The 19,869-nt window shown below is 42.6% G+C and overlaps 1 protein-coding gene across 2 annotated transcripts; it reads left to right on the forward strand.

The window, feature by feature from the left end:
• Positions 1-14,144: 14,144 nt before the first annotated feature.
• Positions 14,145-19,767, forward strand: Nt5c (5' nucleotidase C). 2 transcript variants are annotated; one of them, XM_014358996.2, is made up of 8 exons: positions 14,145-14,419; positions 15,545-15,720; positions 15,828-16,055; positions 16,588-16,590; positions 17,361-17,501; positions 17,600-17,757; positions 17,848-18,175; positions 18,268-19,767. In XM_014358996.2, the coding sequence occupies exons 1-8, from the start codon at positions 14,197-14,199 to the stop codon at positions 18,622-18,624; spliced, it is 1,614 nt and encodes a 537-aa protein (XP_014214482.2). In that variant the 5' UTR covers positions 14,145-14,196; the 3' UTR covers positions 18,625-19,767. The 2 variants fall into 2 exon arrangements, with proteins under 2 accessions (XP_014214482.2, XP_014214483.2); XM_014358997.2 differs by lacking the exon at positions 16,588-16,590.
• Positions 19,768-19,869: the final 102 nt, after the last annotated feature.

Raw genomic sequence — 19,869 nt, forward strand, 5'->3', positions numbered from 1 at the left:
ACAATTGTATAGCTCGTGCGTGTAATTCACAAGCCACATTAAAATAAATCTCCTCCGTGAAGATGTTACGGCCACAAAAGGCGGAAACCTGGAGAGCTTCATTCGTGGCCGCTAGTGTTTGCGAGTGTGTTTCTCCAGGGTCACAATCAAGTGATGATTGACCGGGGAATGGGTGGTCGTTGATTTTTCAAGTCTTTTGCACCCCGCCACCCTAAACTTCCTTTTTCAACCGATTGTGGGTACATTTTTTTGTATACCCATTTGTGCCAAATATGTAATTGAGCGTGTGATTGTAAAACAGTTACTTCGGTAATTCCCCTTCCCCACTTCGCGAGAAAGTCGTTTGCGCTCTTTGAAACTCGCTGCTGCTCGGTATTATCCAGATACATCGTCAGCTCTTCGTTCGTACATGGGTATATATACAGAGAAGTATCACTCGATGTACTTAAACCTTAGCCTCGAAATCGAAATAGATTTCTCACAAAAATAATAATAATAATAATAAGTAAAAAGAGAATAAATCGTCAGTTCATGCGTGTAAACGCCGTACGCGCGGCGGGTATTGTAATGAGCGTGCGAATAAAAGTAGTGTGCCATCCGATCGAATACCGTTTACTTAATGATGGTGCACACGACGAAAAGAAAAAAGAAAAAAAAAAAAAACCGAGAGGTAGAAGACGGTGCGCCATTGTTATGCGAGCACCGTGCACCGCTGATTATTGTCTCCACCTCGCAAATTGGCACGTGTATTATTTATAAAAAATACCCACCTCGCTCTTTTCACGCGGTCTTTGACTCATCATCGACGCCGCAGATGCGCGAACGTGTGAGAAAAAGACGTCGTACAATGGTATGGAGATCACAAAACCACGATGATAAAGATGATGTGCACGTGTGAATTCTATGTGGGTGTTATTATTGTATTATTCTTTTGCTCAGTATCCGTTTTATTCGATCGTCAGTAGAGTTCCATCCACAGTCTCGCGTCGAAACAATCAAAACAAAACTAGTGTTTCAATGATTGTTTATCTATTTATATTAGCACTTGATAAATCATCCAAGTTCTTTCACCGGATTGTTGAATCATTCAAAAGTATGTAACAAAAAGGAAAAAAAAAAAAATTTGAGCGAAAGATATGTACGTTTGCCGAGCGTAAAATTACATAGAGAGAACTCGGAGTGGAGGTACATTATACGAAAGTGTCGAGGAGAAGGAGACGGTGACGGTGCTTTTGCTTGTACACTCACGCGCGCACATCTACATGTAAATAACGCGCGGGGAGAAAGTTCCTCGGCGTCGACTTTGACCGTTCGCAAGGTCCATACCTCTTTTCCGTGGTCTCACTCTTCTCGTGCCTCTCTTTCGCTCTCTATACCCTTTCTTTCTTTTTTTTTCTTTTTTTTTCTTTTTTTTTTTTTTTTTTTCCTCGCGAAAGGAGCCTGCTGTGTGTGTTTATATAGGCCGATTTCGTCGCCTCGTGGCTAAGCGGCGGAAAATTAAGTATCGGCATACCAAGGATATAATACAAACTTGTACTTTTTTTTTTTGTTAAAGCGAAACAATTGATAATCTTTCAAAAACTGTTACGTAACTAAAACATTTTTTCCAACGCGACAAGAGTACACACTGTAAAAGTTCGGCGATTCATCTCAAAAGCATTTTGCATTCCATAAGTTAAAAAAAAAGCCACGATCAAAGGAAAACAAAATCCCATTGTGCCTCCCTTGCTTTTTTCTCTTTACACTGCATCCACATGCTATATAGTATTTATACCTGCTGTTTTTCTTTTCTCCTCCGGAAAATAGGCCGAGGTGCGCTGATTTCGCGCTGTTAATTGAACTAATTGATAGAAACTGATTACAATAAGTTGGCCGTTTGGCAATTGTTGCTGTTTCCCTTCTGCAGTAGGTATAAAGTGTTTCAATTAGTTTTAGTACTGCCAAGCACTGATTTTTTTTTTTTTTTTCTCCTTTTGCCCACATGTAGGCATATACAACGTAAAAAAACAACCATAGCTATAAAGTGGCGAATAATCTCGTAGGTGAAAGTTACGAGATTCCGTTCGCTTGATTTTCGTGACCCAGAGATAGGCCGACTCGAAAGAGCCCCCCCTATAAACGGGCTTCGTGCACAATGTGCCATTAACACGGCTCTCTGTCGCCTATATGTATACTTAAGCACCAGAGTGGGACGATATGAATAACAGCAGCAATAACAATAATATTTGTGCAAAAAGTTATTGGTGCCCGCACACCTGTCCTCACAAGAGGAAGAACATATTATTACTATTATCATTGTTATGCGGGGTAATGTGAAAAACATACAAGTGTCGAGGAGATAGGTTGGTACGCCTACGCGTGCAGGTGTTATTGCAAAGTGGAACGTAAGTATATAATATGGCAAAAGTTGTAATAACAACGAGAGAACAAAACAAAAACAAAAAAAAAAAAAAAAGAGTGTATGAATGTTAATGCATCGAGCGCGAGAGCTCGGGATATTTGCATGAATTATGTGGGCAGCAGTGACTTTCTTTTTGCCTGTTCAGTTATGGATCGAGTTCTCGGGCGTTTTAGACCCGAAAAAAAAAAAAAAAAAGGAAATAGTTTCACTTTTTTTATTCGTTAGCTAATGTTTTTTTAAGCCGTGCAATATTGATGTAAAAAAAATTGCAGACATTAAATTGCGTGCAATTTAGCGAAACGCGAGGAAACAAAAAAGCAAAATTGTTACACCTTTCTCCGTAGCCGGAGTGAACTCCTCTTTAAAATTGCAAGCCGGTGCAAGAGGTAAAACACAGATAGCCGACCAAAGGAGTCCTCTCGCGTTTATAAATCAGGCGTTTCGGCCGACCAAGAGAGAGAGAAAGGGGTGGAGGGACGGGGGGTCTTTAATCGGGCGCGGAGCCAAAGTTTCGGCTTCATTGACACACGCCGCTCTCTTTTCCCTCAACGGTACAACTGCTGATGCCGTGGCTGGGACGCGACTTTGCTTCTGTGTGTATACAAGACTCGCAGGGCCGTTTAACGAGATAATAAAGGCGCGCGCGCCCTGTTTATTCTCCGCTTCTGCTCTCTGTTTCCGGAGCTTGCCTGGAGGACCAACCGCGGATTGAGACGTCACTTGGAAAACTGGGAGTTTTTATGGTACCCGCTGCTTCATCTTCTTGTCGGTACCATACGTATACAAAGTGTGCAACTTTGTTATCCAAAATGCATCGATGCTCTACAACGTCACTGTACCTTGGCTTCCACAAAAAAAAACTGCAGTTAGAGGTCACCTGGAATTGAAATTTACCTTCTAGATGTAAATCGTGCCATTTTTCACATGCGTCTACACTTTTTACATTTTTTCGCCGTACTCGGCGAGGTTAATTGCAAAATTTATTAATTTGAGAACAGATTAATTTAAGATGTAAATAATGAGCTCGACGAAACCTAAAAACGTGCGCGTAGAAGACAAAAATTCCTGTTTAGGCGTGACTAAAAGCTTTTTCGTAAAATCACAACCAAAGAAGCGTCTCAAAAAGAAATCGCTTAAAGACTCTCAGGTAATTTTTTTTTTTTTTTTTTCGTCCCCGAGTTTGTCTTCTTCGGCGCTCTTATACATGCCGTACATACCACCATCGTCAAACTTTCCTCTCCCGTCCACTTCCTGTATCGTAATCACGTGCCAAATACTTGCTGTTGCTCCAACCAAAGACTAGGTCAAGGCTATGGCTTTTTCAACAGAGCAGGAGGGAAAAAGGAGACGAGAGTAAATTTAACAGCAACTCATGCACAGACCATAGCCAAGGAGCAATGAAAAACAAAGTCAAAATTTTACATCCCCCCCTCATAGACAGTTGTCACGTAACAAGGATAAAATGGATCTTAATAAAGTCATCAAGTAAGTGTTGAGGCTTTAATTACTCAACTTTCTTTTTTATAAAGTATGATAAAGCTTGCACGCAGATTCAGGGGCACAGTGCACTTATGGCCAGACAAGTATAGTAAATGGCTGAATTTCGTAACAAAAATGTATGTACTCTTTCTAGAAAATGGAAAAATGCCAATGATCCGTGAATCGGCGCGAGCGAATTTTCAGTACGACGTGAAAATGAACCAACGTATATAGATTTGATAAACAGAGTTGAAATGAAAACGAGGACGAAAGGACGGAAGATGAAACAAGAGATAAAAAGCTCATCAAATTGTCACTAGAGGAGCAAACGCACACGAAAATCTGTGTCTTGGTACTTCTTTTTTTTTTTAGTATCAGAGAGGCAACGTATCATGTGCGCCTAATCGAAATTCATCGAGGGGGTGGACGTGATCGGGTTCGACGACTCGGCAGTTCCAGGACTCTTAGAGCTTGCAAGCTCGTGAAAGTTCCCTTGGTATAAAAAATGCAGGTTTTTACAAAGGAAGATTCAATAATGCGTTGTCCTTTCCAAAAAAATTTTTGTTTCCTTTAGACTTAGTGAATTTCTACGTAAAAACTTACTTTGCCGATTCTCATAAATAAATCAAAACAGCCATCAGACCACCGATGGAATCCAAATTTGGTGAAGTCGAGCCATTCCACGTTACGAGTGTAATTTGATTCAGCAAGGCCTGTACATACACGAGTGACCGTGTACCATGAAACTCCACTCGTACACCCGCAGCAGGGGCCGATCGCGAGTTTCTCTCCCGTGAGGATGTTCTTGTAAGTAAAACGAGCTTTGAAAAAAAAAAAAAAAAAAAAAAAACCATCAAACGTTCCGCGGTACAGCTCGTTCCTTCGACTGGACAAATAAGGCGACTAGTAGGATTACTTTAATTAGCATGTATATATACGTACTGGGGGTTTTTTTTTAAATCTTCGATTTCCAGGTCAGGCCTATTTATACTGTTTGGCAAATTTATGCTCTCACAGTGTATACCTACGTATAATAGAAACTAAACTCGTAATACGACGTACTAAATTTATTCGGTCCATCGCGTCTATACGTGATCAATCGAATGAAAAATCAAGGGAGACATTCGTTAGTTGAAAGTCGTGATGACTCGTAGGATGGTAACATGAACCTCACATCTTTTTATCCACCAGATCGGCTCCATCACTTTCGCTGTGTATACGATTGTTGTACCGATTTTTCAACCCACATCAAACATTTTAAAGTAAAAAAAAAAAATAATAATCGGCGTCCACAACTTTGACGTTCTCAACGATTGAATTATTTCATTATTTTTCTGTCAATACACAAACTTTATCCGCTTACATCACGAGATTATTTTTGTGTCGATGTAAAAATATGACACCATTCGGGAACACAAATTCGAACCTATTCAAAGCTACAGCCTTACAAGCACGTGTCTCTACCATCCAATCCGTGTACAGATGGACAAACGATACTTCTTAATTGTGTCTTTTTTCGTTATTTATTCGTAACGGGAACGCCTTTCCCCCCAAAAAAAAGAAGAAAAAAAAAAACACAAGTACTTTTCACTTTGTTGCAACGCGTTTGTTCGCATATAATTACACGCAACAATGATTACGTAAGCCGATTTATAACGGCCACTCGTTAATTAAGCAAAACAGCCCGTGCACTCCCATCCCGCGTATACGCGATAAATCAAGGCTTACGAGGGCCTACAACGAGACCGACTTTTCTGGCGATTATTTATTTTTCGCTCCTCTCGAGCTCGTACGACGCGTACACGCGTACAGGTACAACGGAAACATCCGCCGTATCAAAGGGAGTATACATACGTGTGTGTGTATTTTTCTCCAGTCGTCTTGCCGCGTCAAACGAAGTGGTTCATCGAGAATTGGCGTGAAAAAACCGCGTGTTCTTTTCGAGGACTTTCGTTTAATCGATCGGCATAATTTACGACCATATTGTACGCATATTACACTGTACTTGTGCCTGTAAAATAATGTTGTAAAAAAAAACAAAAACAAAAAACAATGATTTATAACAAGGATTCAGGACCTCCCAATGGACGCACTACCTCTGAAGCCAAGCATGTAACGATAACCGCGTCGTGTGCAAGTATAAAAAGAACAACCGAGGTGAAAATTGTCACACAGCACTCTATACGTTACACTTAATGGAGTACCGTTGGGAAAAAAAAAAAAAAAAATTGGTGCATCGAGATAAAAAAAAAAAAAAAAAAGACTCATCTATTAGTCCAAGACGCGCAGCCGGACTCTAAATGCTCAAATCAAGGAGAGAGAGAGAGGAGTACACACGCGTGGTGAACTACTACTCCGGATGCATACATGAAAGCGTCAAGAGGAGGACTCGAGGGAATTGAGTGTCAGAGCGCCTATTATGACGCGCGTAAGCGAGCATCGTCTAATCTTGTGGGTGCTGTGCAAGACGAAAACAAAAAGTATACATATAGGTACGTATATAGATTTATACATTGTAAATTTACTACGCGAGTCGAGCGCTCGAATCAAGGATGAAGGGGAGGAGGAGGCGAATCGAAGAGAGCTGGAATCCAAGCGAGCAGGTATATATACATACTCCTATGGGATATATGCGTGGCACGAAGTAAGACGACTACGACGCGTCGGCTCGATCTCGTATACGGCCCAGAGTAGGTCAGCGGAACACCGCCGTTGGCGATCTGCGTTCTCCTCCTCCTTGCCTCTTCTTCTCTCTCTCGCTCGTTCTTGTGTGGCTTGCTCTTTTTTTTTTTTTCCATCTCCGATACACCGGCTGGGTATTTATCTGCTTGCCGGGCCTCGTCGGGCAGCTTTTTTAGAAAATTCTTGATAATGAGATCGCGAGGGTGAAAAATTAATGGGAGGGCCAAGTGCGTCTGCATACCTCAACAACTTGCAAGACTAGCGTATGGAAACAAATGTAGTGCGATCTGCGATGGTATATGTGGGCCGTTTGTTGCTGATGACTATCGGTAAGAATCGACCAACAGGTTCGCTAATCTTCATTTTTTTTTTTTTTTTTTTTTTTTTACTTGGTTACTTGGATTACGCGTTTAGCTGGGTCGAGAGTGATTAAAACTTTATTATTAGTGTTTTTCCCTTTGATTAATCACCACACGATAGGATGAAAAAATTTATACGGGCGTTTCAACCAAAAAAATCCTTCGTTGCGTGGTTCCGTGAAACATAAAAAGTACAACTTATTAATTTGATGTAATTTTAGTTGGATGGCTTTACAACTTCCTCAAAATTATATTTACATTTTTTTAACACTATCGATAGTTTTTGATAATTCTTCTTCAATTTTTTTTTTACATTTGATTCCTCACAAAATATTCAAGAAACAATACTCTTGACTGACTTAAACTTAAACTTCCAATATCAACGCTCATCGTATTGCATATCATAACTTAATATAATTATGTGAGTTGAAGAACAATCAGCTAATGATGGATCGGATCTTCATTGAATTAGAGATACATCTTTTGAAAACTCAAGATCTTAAATATCACGAAATATTGTGTGGTTACTCTCGTCTCAATTTGAACGCGTGTGCCACATCGGCCCACTAGAGTGGCAACGATTTTTCTAAACGCACCATATAATATTATAAAAAAAAAAAAATAAAAAAAAAGACTTCATCCGAAAGCATTTTATTTAAATTCTTCCAGGTTTAAACTGTAAATTTATTTTTGTGGAATTTCTCATATATAATACTTACACTGCCTGTACGTATTTATGTGTAAGATTGTTGGTTTCGGATTATCCATGAAATTTAGGTTGTTAGTACACAGCCGATGAAATTTCAGTAAACCTGGTGAATCCAGCAGTATTATATACGGCGGTGACGATAATGCAATGGGACCATAAATATCATACCCATACGTATTGAGGAGGTTGAAGCGAAAAAATGCCCGCGGAGAGAAACTCTCACATGTACGTATATGTATATACAACGCACGGAGATAGCAGTGGCCGATTGAGCGCACGCAGATTTTATCGATTACACCGCCGGAGTCAATTTATTTGACGAATGGACGATGTTCTAGATTCTTTTCCTGTACGTTTTTTCTGTTTTCTTTCTTTCTTTTTTTTTTTTTTTTTTTTTTGTCGTTGACACTCGTCAACTTTGTGGATTTAAAAAGATCGCTCCATCCAAAAGCTTTTAATGGATTCGCTGGCCACACAACCAGAAAACGCGTTCGTTACACTTGTATCTTCATCTGCATCTCTTGAAATGTAGCACACTTACCCTTTCCATACTCGTCAAGCCCGAAGCTTGAAATTATCCTCGTACAAAACGCTCCGAGGCTCTCCCCACGCATGATTGTACATTATTATATACACTCGCGCAAAGGAATCGGCAATTCTCTCCTAAACGCAACAAAAAAGTGTCCATTGGATGATGGTTCTCGCGCTTTAACCTATCGTGTGCCATTATCATAGCTTTCATCTACCTAATACACATCGAAACGAGGCTGCGAAGTATAATGTTATAGATGTGCGCCATTGCGAAGAAGTTGGTCAGCCCTGAATCACAAGGTGGGTGTGATACCCTCGGTCATTTTTTTTTTTTATAGTCACCTGCAGAATTCGCCAAGTGATTGGAACAGTCGAAGACGAATCGTACACGGGGTACCAATTTTCAACTCGTTCCGCTCGGTCGATAGAACAAGCCGCACGAAAGTAAATTCTCCCCGGCGAAAAGTGATCCGAATCATTCGCCCGCAAAGTAGGAGGTATTCAACTCAAAGCGAGATTGCGCACGATGGAAGGAAAAAAAAAAGTGAGCGTCATTAGCACAGTTTTCTTTGGCCGACAATCCGGGGTGTGCATGCATGTAGTGCCCCGATTCCTGAAAAATCGGCAAAGTACAATGACGCGGATTCAATTATCCCGTGAAACGATTCCCGCGGTGTACATTCGTACCGCGCGCACGTATCACTCGCGGGACAATAATTCTCGCGCCAAGGAAATCGCTCGCACAAACATTTATGTATACGCAGGGGGGAAAAAAAGAGAGAGAGTTTTTTTTTCCACCGCATACGGATGGCGTAAATAATTCTTCGGAGAGCTCCTCGCGACGCGTCACTCTCTCCCGAGATCCATCATAATTACAGGAGCAACGGTGCACTCGTGTACGCAACTCCCACCAACCCGATTTATGCCGCCGATTTCAAGTACTTTCGATGAACGAGGAAGCGCTTCGCCTTTGTTTCCCATTGGAATTGCCGTCACCGATTTCGGCCGAACGCGCTCCAATTGAGCCCCTTCGGAAACAGACAGTTGGGGAAACAGTATAGTAACCCATGAAAATGAAAACTAAACGGCTCGTCCATCGGTAGATGTAGCTGTACATAATGTAACGCGGGAAAAGAGTTATTCTCGAAAGTTGGGCTGGTCAACAATATAGTATTGCGGCGCAGAGCAAAGCTTCCCCCTGTGATGCATACTCGCGGAAAGTTGCACAGCCACGCTCGTGTCCGCGACTCGATGGTACCGATTTATCCCACCCATTCGCGTACGGTACCCCTCAATTGGCTCGTTTGGGTACATATTCAAGCGTGTCAAGGGCAGCCCCCATGGAAGTCTTCATTTGGATTCTCATTTCGGCGGTGATCATCGCTTCGACTCGATAATTTCAGTCATCATATATACGCGTTATTATTACCATCTTAGCCATTTCGTAGGTATATCATTATGTACTCGAGGCCGTTGAAACTACACACATATATATGTATAGCGTCGGAGAGAGGGATACATACCTATTTACACATCTCGCTAGTTTCGAAAATTCCTTGCGGTCGAGTTTCCTCCGCACCCATAAACACCATAAGCAACGCGTGTTTCTCTCTGATGTGTATTATACGTAATCTCCCACGAGAGCCGCGAGTCTCCCTTGGAGACGTCCGTGTCCGTACCTTATATATATAATACATGTAAATATGTGCACACGCAGGTCTTTTTTCCGCGCTCCGAGAGAAAAACGCGCGCGACGGAATAATATCACATCACCGAAGAAACTCGGCTGCAGAGGGAACGAGAGACGAAGGAAGAAATGGAATGCGTGGGAGCACGAGAAATGGGATACCGTCGAGCGCCTCTCTCTACGCGTATGCATGTGTGCGTGTACGTAATAATGAGTGCATATATTATGTACGTTGATAATTGGGAGGGCAAGCTGGCGGAGCTAGCCGGATTTTTCACTGAATTGTATACCGTGTGTGTGTGCTGTACGAGCGGAAGTGGAAATTCGGAGCGAGCGTTGATTTGATGATTCGACGAGATTGCGGCTCGATTGCGTTTACAGCTCTCCTCCAAAAGTATACATCACGTACCTATACCGCGTCGAATCGTATCTAGGTATATATGTATACTATTTTTATGGATTTTGGATTGTAAAACGCGAGAAAGTCGGATGCATGTATATGGAAGAGCTTTGATTATACATTACGTGGGACGTGTGTAACACTTGTTGCGTGATAGCTCGATTCCGTCTTCTGTAATAGATCGACAATTGAATTAATACCGATGCCAAGACAAACAAAATATCGTCACTTACTGGTTCTCTCTGGCGTGCCAAAACGATTGAACTTTCTGACGATTGCACATGTAACAAGTCGCGCACAAAAATCGGCTCGATTGTCGCGAGGTGGAATCTTAATTGAAGCTCATCGTTAAGATTGATCGTTAACATTCTAATCGAGAAAAGTGGCTCGGAGCCCACGACGACGGAGAAACGCTTGTGTATGTATTTACAAGCCGCGAAGAACAAAGATCCGACGTGTTAACGAGTGCCGGTGTACACGCGTAACCGCTGGCGCATAGTAGCAGTTTGTTCGCGTGTCGTGTAAACGAGATGTAGGAGCCGATGAGTAAATCTCGCAAAATTTGCAAAGGTTGGCGTAAAAATGTCCTTGTATACCCTCGAGCGCGTTGTGGTGTCTTTTATACAGGTATATACACGCGCGACGACATTTATGGTAAATTATGGTGATTCGGTACGGTAGGGGACAAGATATACGTTCACGTGTCGCAAAGTTGTCGATTAAATGTACCATTTTCTTCATTGAACAATGATTAGACAAAAGTCCACAAAATGAATGAAACAATCGGTGTAGTGGCTGTCAATTTGAACCCGTAGCTGCGTGAAAAAGAGGGAAAACCAAAGTCGAGCAGGCGTCTTTAGCCTCGCGAAGAGATAAGAGGGTATACAGGGGGAGAAGGGACCCCGGAGACTCGAGCGAGAGCCCGCGGCGACAGCAGAGCTGCTAGATTAGGCAATTAGGTCAGCCGAGTGCTGCGAGGTATATATATATTTATACCCACGTCCCCATCCTCATTCTTTCTCTTCCGTATACATAGACACTTACATCATGTATAAATGCATGGGGACTTTGTGAAAAGCGCCCACCACTTGTTATTTAGCCCGCGTGTATATACGACACGATACGCAATCAAGTACAATGTACAGGTACATTGATCGCTCGGATCAAGTGCACCGACCTGCCTTGTAATTTATGTTCGTTGTACGGCGACGTAGATCCGCGCTCCGTACGGGGCGTTTATCGATATTCAAAGTCTACCAATCCTTATCTCGCGGAGTGGAGGCGTGAAAAATGTCTACCCGCTTCTCTTTTCTCGTCTAGAAAAGGTGCTTTTTTTCAATTTTTCATTTATGTACCCACGGCAGGAAAAAAAAAGCAGTAGGAAGTTATTAAGCCTTATCGTCAACTGTACCTATACGTATATGGGAATCCCCCGCGTGTTTACTCGTCACTCGAGCCGAGCTCTAACTTAACGAGTTAAGCGTCAAGTCAAATATTTACCCAGCGCCAATAAATTGTTGCTTACAACATAAATTTGCTTGTAATGCACAGTGGGTGGAGCGGGTCTTGTTTGCAATCACTCGGGATATTGGCGCATCGAGGATCCGCTTGTAAACCGTAATGACTCTCGGGCGGTATGTGTATCACGATAACCCGCTACATGCGTGTACAAATATATTATAATAACCGCACCAAGAGTGTACACGCACGCGGTGAAAGATTAAGTAGCCGCGATAAGCCGGAGAGTTTGCTTGCATAACGCGTCGAGTGAGCTGGAAAAAGTAAAAATAAATAAAAAAAAGAGGGGAGAGAGCCATACGTCAACCGGGGCGGCTCCTCCCTTTGGAGGCGAAAAATGCAAATTCGAGGTCACTTTGCGCGGCTTAAAATCAATCCCCGATACTCATCTCTCGAGTCGGTGGCCCCGTTATCATTAAGCCTCGTTAAAAAAGGGGGGGTAAAAATAAAAACTGACAAAGCTCTTATTTTTTGACTGCATGGTTAATTTGACCTGGAATTCCGTGTTGTAGACGCGCCAAAACGAGTCAAAGAGATGATGCCGGTATACTGTACCGCGGACTTTCAATTGAACAATGGTTTTTCGTCAAAGGCATGTACTTGATTGAAAACTGCAAAGGTTTGTTAATCAGTGGCTGCTCGTTACTTTGGGATGTAGAACAAGGCACCACAACGACTCTTTGATTTGATTTTTTTTTCCGTTATTTTTTCGAGTTTGGTGTACAGATGACTCATGGGTAAAAGAAGGGGCTGAAGTAATTGTTGATACGGTTTCCTCGGGGCGTGTATACATAGATAAAATCAATTGCGGCTCGGAAAGAAAGACGTAAGGATTCTCTACTAAAGTGTGTGGCTTCTTGCTGGGAGAAGTGACTTACACCCCCAATGTTTTCGCATAAAAGTACATACGTGATGCACGTGAAATCTTGGTAGTGGTGCGAAATAATGTCACGAGCATTATGAAAAAGCTTCTTTTTTTTTTTTAATAAAAATATTACCCAACAATTAGAAAGAAACTCTCCGGGCGTGGATTGTGATAATTTTCCGGGAATTTGTGATACTTTTCAATTTGAAAGAGCCGATCTTACTTGCCCCGTGGCAGTGAGCGGCAACCGTATTACGTACTCGGGCAAAGTTCATGGCGGGCAATTGGAATTCAGCACCCCCCCTCCCATAGGGCAGGACTCGGCATAATGCAGATGCTCATAAGCAAATTCTCTCGTATCCATCCAACTTGTGGACCGTACCTGTACTCCCCGGGCCACGGGAGGCTCGAGGGAAGGGCGCCTCGTATATTATATACTTACGCGTCAAGTGCACCATCGTAAAACAGATTCCAAGTTGAGAAGTTCACGAAAGGGGATAATATTTGCGGGTGGGGCTTATTGAAATTCTTCCCAACTTATTAGCAAGCGACGATGCCCGGAGAGGGAGGGTCGGATGGGGTGTTTCGATTTATTGGATGCGATGATCTCGAAACTTTTTCGTTGTTGCGAGCGTTTATACCTACGAACGGTCGAGTTTTTCCGGAAAACCAGAGTCTAAGCTATTGGTAATTATTATTCATGAGTTTCCTTTACAGATTTACACAGTTGCGATCATTAGAAAAAGCGCTCGAATGAGATACATCGCAGATCTAGGCTATTTATAGAATCAGATGAAAAGAAAAAAAAAAAAAAAAAGATCGGGGAAAAAACTCTTGCATAAGTGCTTTTAAAACATGCTCTACTTATCGAAAAAACATTTTTCAAAAAAAAAGGGAAAGCCACCTACTTTTAGTAGGGAAAAAAAAAAAAAAGAAAGTAAAGCCCTCCAGCGATTTAGATTCCATCGCCCCAAGAGCAGAAAAACCCGCGCTCACCTATCGATCGAGCAGCGCCGAGGTATAGAATCTACCGTCGGGAATCTAGCAATTCCACTTTCTGCCTCTGGCGTAGGTACGTAGGTGTTAAACGCACCCCGCACTCTCCATTATGCGAATCGGTTGATCGGTAATCCAATTTTTTATCAAAAACGGACCCAATTAAATTTGTTTGCCAAGCTTGCACTAATTGAGGGAAGGCAATGGTATATCAAACCAGATGAAAGCTCCGTCCATCATCTTCGCAAGCTCGCACTCCTTAACGAAAAAAAAAAAAAAAAAAAACAAAAAGAAGTAAAAATAAATTCATTGATGCGGAGCCAAAGGGAGGGGGGGAAAAGCACACACGGGCTATCAATTACCACTTCTTCACAGCTGAAGAACGTGCGAGCTTGCGCGCGCGCCAACCGACACAGCTGACCCCGTACTCCTCGCACACACGTACATGTATATCGGTAGAAAATCGCTGTAACGTGTAGTCTGGGCACTCGCTCAGCCAGTAGTGGTACAACGTGGACGCGAGAGCGAGCGGTCGGCGCGTCGTCAGCGCCATCCGCCGCGTGACCGTCATGTTGCTCGCGCGGACGTGCTGGCAGCTCCGCTCGGTCGGCTCGAGTGTGGTCGCTGGTGGTGCTCCGGGCACGCAACCATTGTTGGGCCACTGCAGGCCACTCGAAGGGGGGAAGCAGCGACATGCCATCATCGGCGCCCGGAGCTTTGGCCTGGAACCACCAAAGGTCTCCAGTGCCAGGATGCGCCGCAGCTACGCCATGATGCTCGACAAGTGCAAGTGTGAGTACCCATATACCTACCTCGTTTACCCGTGTAATAATCCATCATCCGCGTATACGCATGTATAATGTGTACTTGCACGTGCGAGTGTGTGGGTGGGTCCAAAAGACAGAGAGGACGAACACGTGCGCTACTGCGACAATATTCTGCGGTGGACGATCGGAAGTGTCAATTTCGAAGGACCGAGGACAGGTTGACGAGTTCATACTTGGGATCGAAATAGAAGGGGGCCGACGGAGAGAGAAAATCGTGTTGATGCGCGACGGACGGCGCGAGGGGAACGTCAATTTGTCGGGGCGTCGAAATTGGTACATTCATGAGAGAAAATCTCGAAAATCGGGGAGTTTTTGGCGAATAGCGGATGAATCGATGCGCGAGCTATTTTCGCAGGATGTTTTTTTTATGAGCCAAGGTTCGTTGTACGGGAGGAAGAGGAAAAAATCGGCACTACCGCATGGGTGTTCGTGTGGGTGGTGTACGTTACTTGACGCTGCTCAACGAAGCTTGCAAGCTCTCGAGTGACAACGAAATTATCTTAGCAAAATGCATGCCGTAGGTACAGCCTATCCACCCGCGAGGGAGCGAGGAGGACGCGAGATACACGTGTAGTGAGCGCATGCTCCCGCCTTCGCAACTATGTCACTGGGTGTATAGATTGCGAGTACGTATTATGTGCACGTGTATCGAGTGGCAGGGAGCTTTGGCAGAGCGGCAGCCAACGAGGTGCACTTGGCTTTAAATAGCGTAGCGCGCGCGTTATAGGTAATCCTCGACGATGGTCAATGCCAATCCATCCGATTCAACTGCTCGGTATATCTGCTTCCTTCCTCCTATCTTTTTTTTTTTTTTTTTTTTTTTTTTTTTTTTATCGATGGATCTCTGTATCTATGTGTATGTATGGGTGGAATTTCATTCTCTCGGGTCTTGCCAGAATCGACTGTTACTACTGATGACGTTGGCAAAGACGCGAAACGAGAATACATATCTACTTAAGCGCCTTGGAGCTTTTTTTTTAGAAATACGAGAATGCGGTCGAGCACGCAAAAGTTGCTCACTTTGCATAAACAAAAAGAAAAAAACAAAAAAAACTCGTTTATTTATCAAGCGAATGTTAATACTTGGCAGCTAAGAAATTACCCCAAGATGTGAACCCCCGTGGCGTCTTTGTCTGCAACGAGTTGGATCTAAAGGAGGTGCAGGTCTATGGCTTCGATTATGACTACACGCTCGCTTGTTACAAGCCCAGCATGGACTACCTACTTTACAACTTGGGCAGGGACATGCTCATCAAAAAGTACAAAGTAAGCTCACAACCGCAACTGCAATACAATTTTTTTTTTTTATTTCCTCGTATACGCACGTGAGACGATCTTCCGATTTTTGTCCTTCCCGTGTCTCAACGATACAGTATCCCGAAGGTATCGCCGATCTGCAGTACTGCGAAAACTTTGCGGTCCGCGGACTACACTACGACATCGAAAAGGGCCTGCTCCTCAAGCTCGACAGTTTCCTGCAGATACAACTGGGCACGGTATACAGGGGCCTCCATCCCGTGCCGGACGAGGAGGTCCTCAGGCTGTACAAAAATCGGATCATACCGATCGCCTACGTCGAGGCGCCGTACAAACACTCGCATGTGAGTCTCTTAACTCTATAAATCTGCAATAACTATACCCATTCTCTTACGATTACTTATCATGAAACAACAAAAGCAGAAGTATACAAGTATACCTTGCTTTTTTTTAATACGCATACGCGTTCACGTTATATTTCATTCTTCATTCACTGTCACTCTTCGTTACATTCAATTTTCTGTTTGACACGTACACACGTAACTATACCGATAACAATCATATATACGCCATGGATCCCTATTATATATACTTGAGTGATAATACGCACATATTCAACGTGACATAATTTATAAATGTATAATTAATATTTATAATGTATCATGTGTTTTCGACGTACGGATACATCCAACAGATTGTTAAAATGATTAAGAAAAGGAAAAAAAAAAATTACATGAATAAGAAACATGATTAATAATAATAATGATGATGTTTTTCGTGCACTTCGTGACTGTCTCTTTTCGCATGTCTTGACATACCTCGATGTGTGATCTTCTCCCTTGTAATACGACCGATTGCCGATTTTTGAGGAGCTAGAAGGTAAGTGGCACATCACGTGTGCATGTACAAGTGAACCGATGTGTTTTTGGACCCATTTTACGTTGTTGGCACTATTTTTTTTCTTTTGTCATCTAATGCTTAGTGTAATATTTTTTAACTTCATTTCAGCTGTTAATGAAAATCCACAAACTATTTGTATCGAAAAGCCTCCACATTTTTATTCACACGCAAACGATACGATTCGGTACTTGCGAAAAAAACATTTTTCATTCGCGATTGCCTGAAAAGTTACGCAATCAATACCCGAGGCTCAAAAATATACCATGCAGGATAAATTAACTCAACAATTTTTTAATGACCATTCGCGCTGTTGCACGCGAAAGAACAGATTTCAATGTCGTCGAAGCGAATAAGAAGCACAATCATATTTTACTGTTTTCTTTCTTTTTTTTCTTCCCCAAAAGTCATACGGAATAATACTTTCTTTAAGATAATCAAAAATATGGGAATTCAATAAGAGAAAGAAAAAAAATACGCGCTTGGGAAAATAAAACCACCGTATCACCAGCCAACTGTATGGACAGCTAATAGTGTACAGCTATCAAAGTTGGAATCAGTTTCGAAACTCGATATTGAAGTTGTTATCATCATCACACGTTGTGTTGTTGCTTGACAGCTGTATATACATGGATATGTAGCGAAGTAGAGCAAATTTAATGCCCGGCGCGTCAGAGCCATGCAGAGGCCGCCAAATGTCAATTCGCACCACCTACCTATACAATACAGTGTGAACGCGCGTATGTTTGCAGGACGGCGTGCGCCGCACGAAAATGGTGCAGCTGGCCGATCTGTTCTCGGTGCCGGAAATGAGTTTGCTCTGCAACGTCACCGAGTACTTCCTGCAAAATCACATAGACTACCATCCGGAAATACTCTTCAGGGACGTCAAGGTATGTAATGATAAACGCGCGCGTGACATTTCCAAGGGGTTCGATGGAAAATGTCATGGGTTTTTTTTTTTTTTTTTTTTTTCCTCTGTTGCATTCAGAACTCGGTGCAGAGCTGCCATCCGATAATGCATCAACTCGTGGTGCAGAACGTGTCCGAGTATCTCGAGCAGAACAAGGACCTCGTCAAGTTCTTGGACCGCCTAAAGGCCGCCAACAAAAAGATGTTCCTCGTCACGAATAGTCCCTTTCATTTCGTGTAAGCCGCCTCTCTTTCATCTTTCATGTCTTTTACGATAAAACCAAGCCCATACGTAAGTAATATAGACTAACGTAAAAACACCAACAGCAACAAGGGCATGAGCTTCCTGGTGGGGGACGACTGGAAGTTGTACTTTGACGTGGTCATAGTGCAGGCGCGCAAGCCGCGCTTCTTCACGGAGGAGTCGCGGCCACTGCGAGTGTACGACGAGAGGAACGAGACCCAACTCTGGGACAGGGTGGTCAAGCTCGAGAAGGGGGTCATCTACCTCGAGGGCACGGTCAAGCAGCTCCAGGACACCACGGGCTGGCGGGGCCATCAGGTGCTCTACTTCGGGGACCACCCGTACAGCGACCTGGCGGACGTGACGCTCGAGCACGGCTGGCGCACAGGGGCCATTATCAAGGAGCTTGCGGTAAAATTACATTTTTTTTTTTTTTTTTTTTTTTTTTTTTTTTTCTTTGTTTTATGATGAATCGCAGAATAAAAATGAAGGATCGGTAACAGCACGAGATTGAGACGCTGAATCGTCCAAAGTTCAAAGAGGACGCCAATTGGCTGCAGATGTTGACGGCCCTGATCGAGGACCATCAGAACGTGGACGGGCCCGAAGCCGAGGATTTGCTCAACGAGTGGATAAAGGAGCGGGACCAACTGCGCAATTCGATCAAGCGGGTCTTCAACCAGCAGTTCGGCTCGGTGTTTCGGACCTACCACAATCCGACTTACTTCTCGCGCCGGCTATTTCGCTTCGCCGACATCTACATGAGCTCGATCACGAATCTCCTGTGCTACTCGACCAGCCACACTTTCTACCCACGCCGCGGTGTCATGCCGCACGAGTACACCAGCTACTTTATGTAGATCGAGTGTGACATCCCCCCCGTATTTTTTTTTTTCCAGCCAGTAAATTTTGCTCTTGTCGTGCAACGAGAGGACCATTTTTTAGTTTTTATTTTTACCGCTGTTTCAGTGCCGTCGATCAAGTCTTTTTAGATTTTTTTTTTTTTTCCTTTGGTCTCGGTGCACGAGTAGAGCCGATTGCTAGGGTCTTCGCGAATTTTAGAATTGGTAATTTTTTCTATTTTTTCCTTTATGGCAAAAAATATACGTAAAAAACTCCTCCCATTTGATCGATATCCTATATAGTAGGAATCGACAAAAAAGTTATATTTTTAATCGGAGACACGAGAATCTATGAATTTTTAATCAGCTTAAGTGGTCACGACCCTTGATCTGTGCTATCTGATTCCCTCGAGGGAGGAGGAGCTCGCAACTGTAATTGTTTACACCATTCACAAGCGTTTTTGTGCTGTAAGAGTGTAAATATAGCTACAATTATTTAATATAGCGTTACTGCCTATCGACGAACGAAGCACCCATTGTATATAAATGTACGGACGGTATTAGAATTTTTCCTCGCCGGAGGTCAGGTTCTTCTTGTCGATTTTAGTTTTCCCGACCCTTTTGATCGGGCACGTTTTATTTCATTTTTTTTTTTCAATCAATTTTTAGTCAATTGTGTGGATAAGTGGTTACAGATGATGAATAAATGCTAAAAGTGTGAAGATGTCGAATGAAAGCTCGTATAAGTACGCTTACAAGTGCCATATCTCGCAGACAATAGTTATTATAATAGCTAAGTAGAGTGTTTTTGAATTGTTGTTGAAATTACGCTCGATCGATTCGATGAAGAGAAAGTAAAACTAAATTGTTTTCAATATACAAATTTTATTGCACAAAAATAAATTATTATCATATACGTATATCATGGAAACGATTGAATAATAAAATCATTGTGTTTTAAAAATAAAAAAAAATGATAATAATAATTAAAACATAATCTAGAAAAAGTTGTTGAACGAAAAACGCTCAAATTGTACGAGAAATTATGTTAATATGTTATTTATTGTATGGAACGAAGTTCCTTTGTTGAATGTATTAGAAAAATAGTGAAAGCACTTGTTTTCTCTCCACTGTGTCAAAAAAAAAGGAAAAAAAAAAGAAAAAGAAAAATACCATCTTCGATATTGTTAACGGAACAACTAAAATGTCCGTCACGTTTCTCGCAAAAAATAAAAGACTACCGTTCATACGGGGTTTGAATGA

Source organism: Copidosoma floridanum, unplaced genomic scaffold (genome assembly GCF_036245765.1).
Source record: "Copidosoma floridanum isolate Cflo_tuat_1 unplaced genomic scaffold, Cflo_Japanese_pri ptg000001l, whole genome shotgun sequence".
Taxonomy (NCBI): Eukaryota; Metazoa; Arthropoda; class Insecta; order Hymenoptera; family Encyrtidae; genus Copidosoma; species Copidosoma floridanum.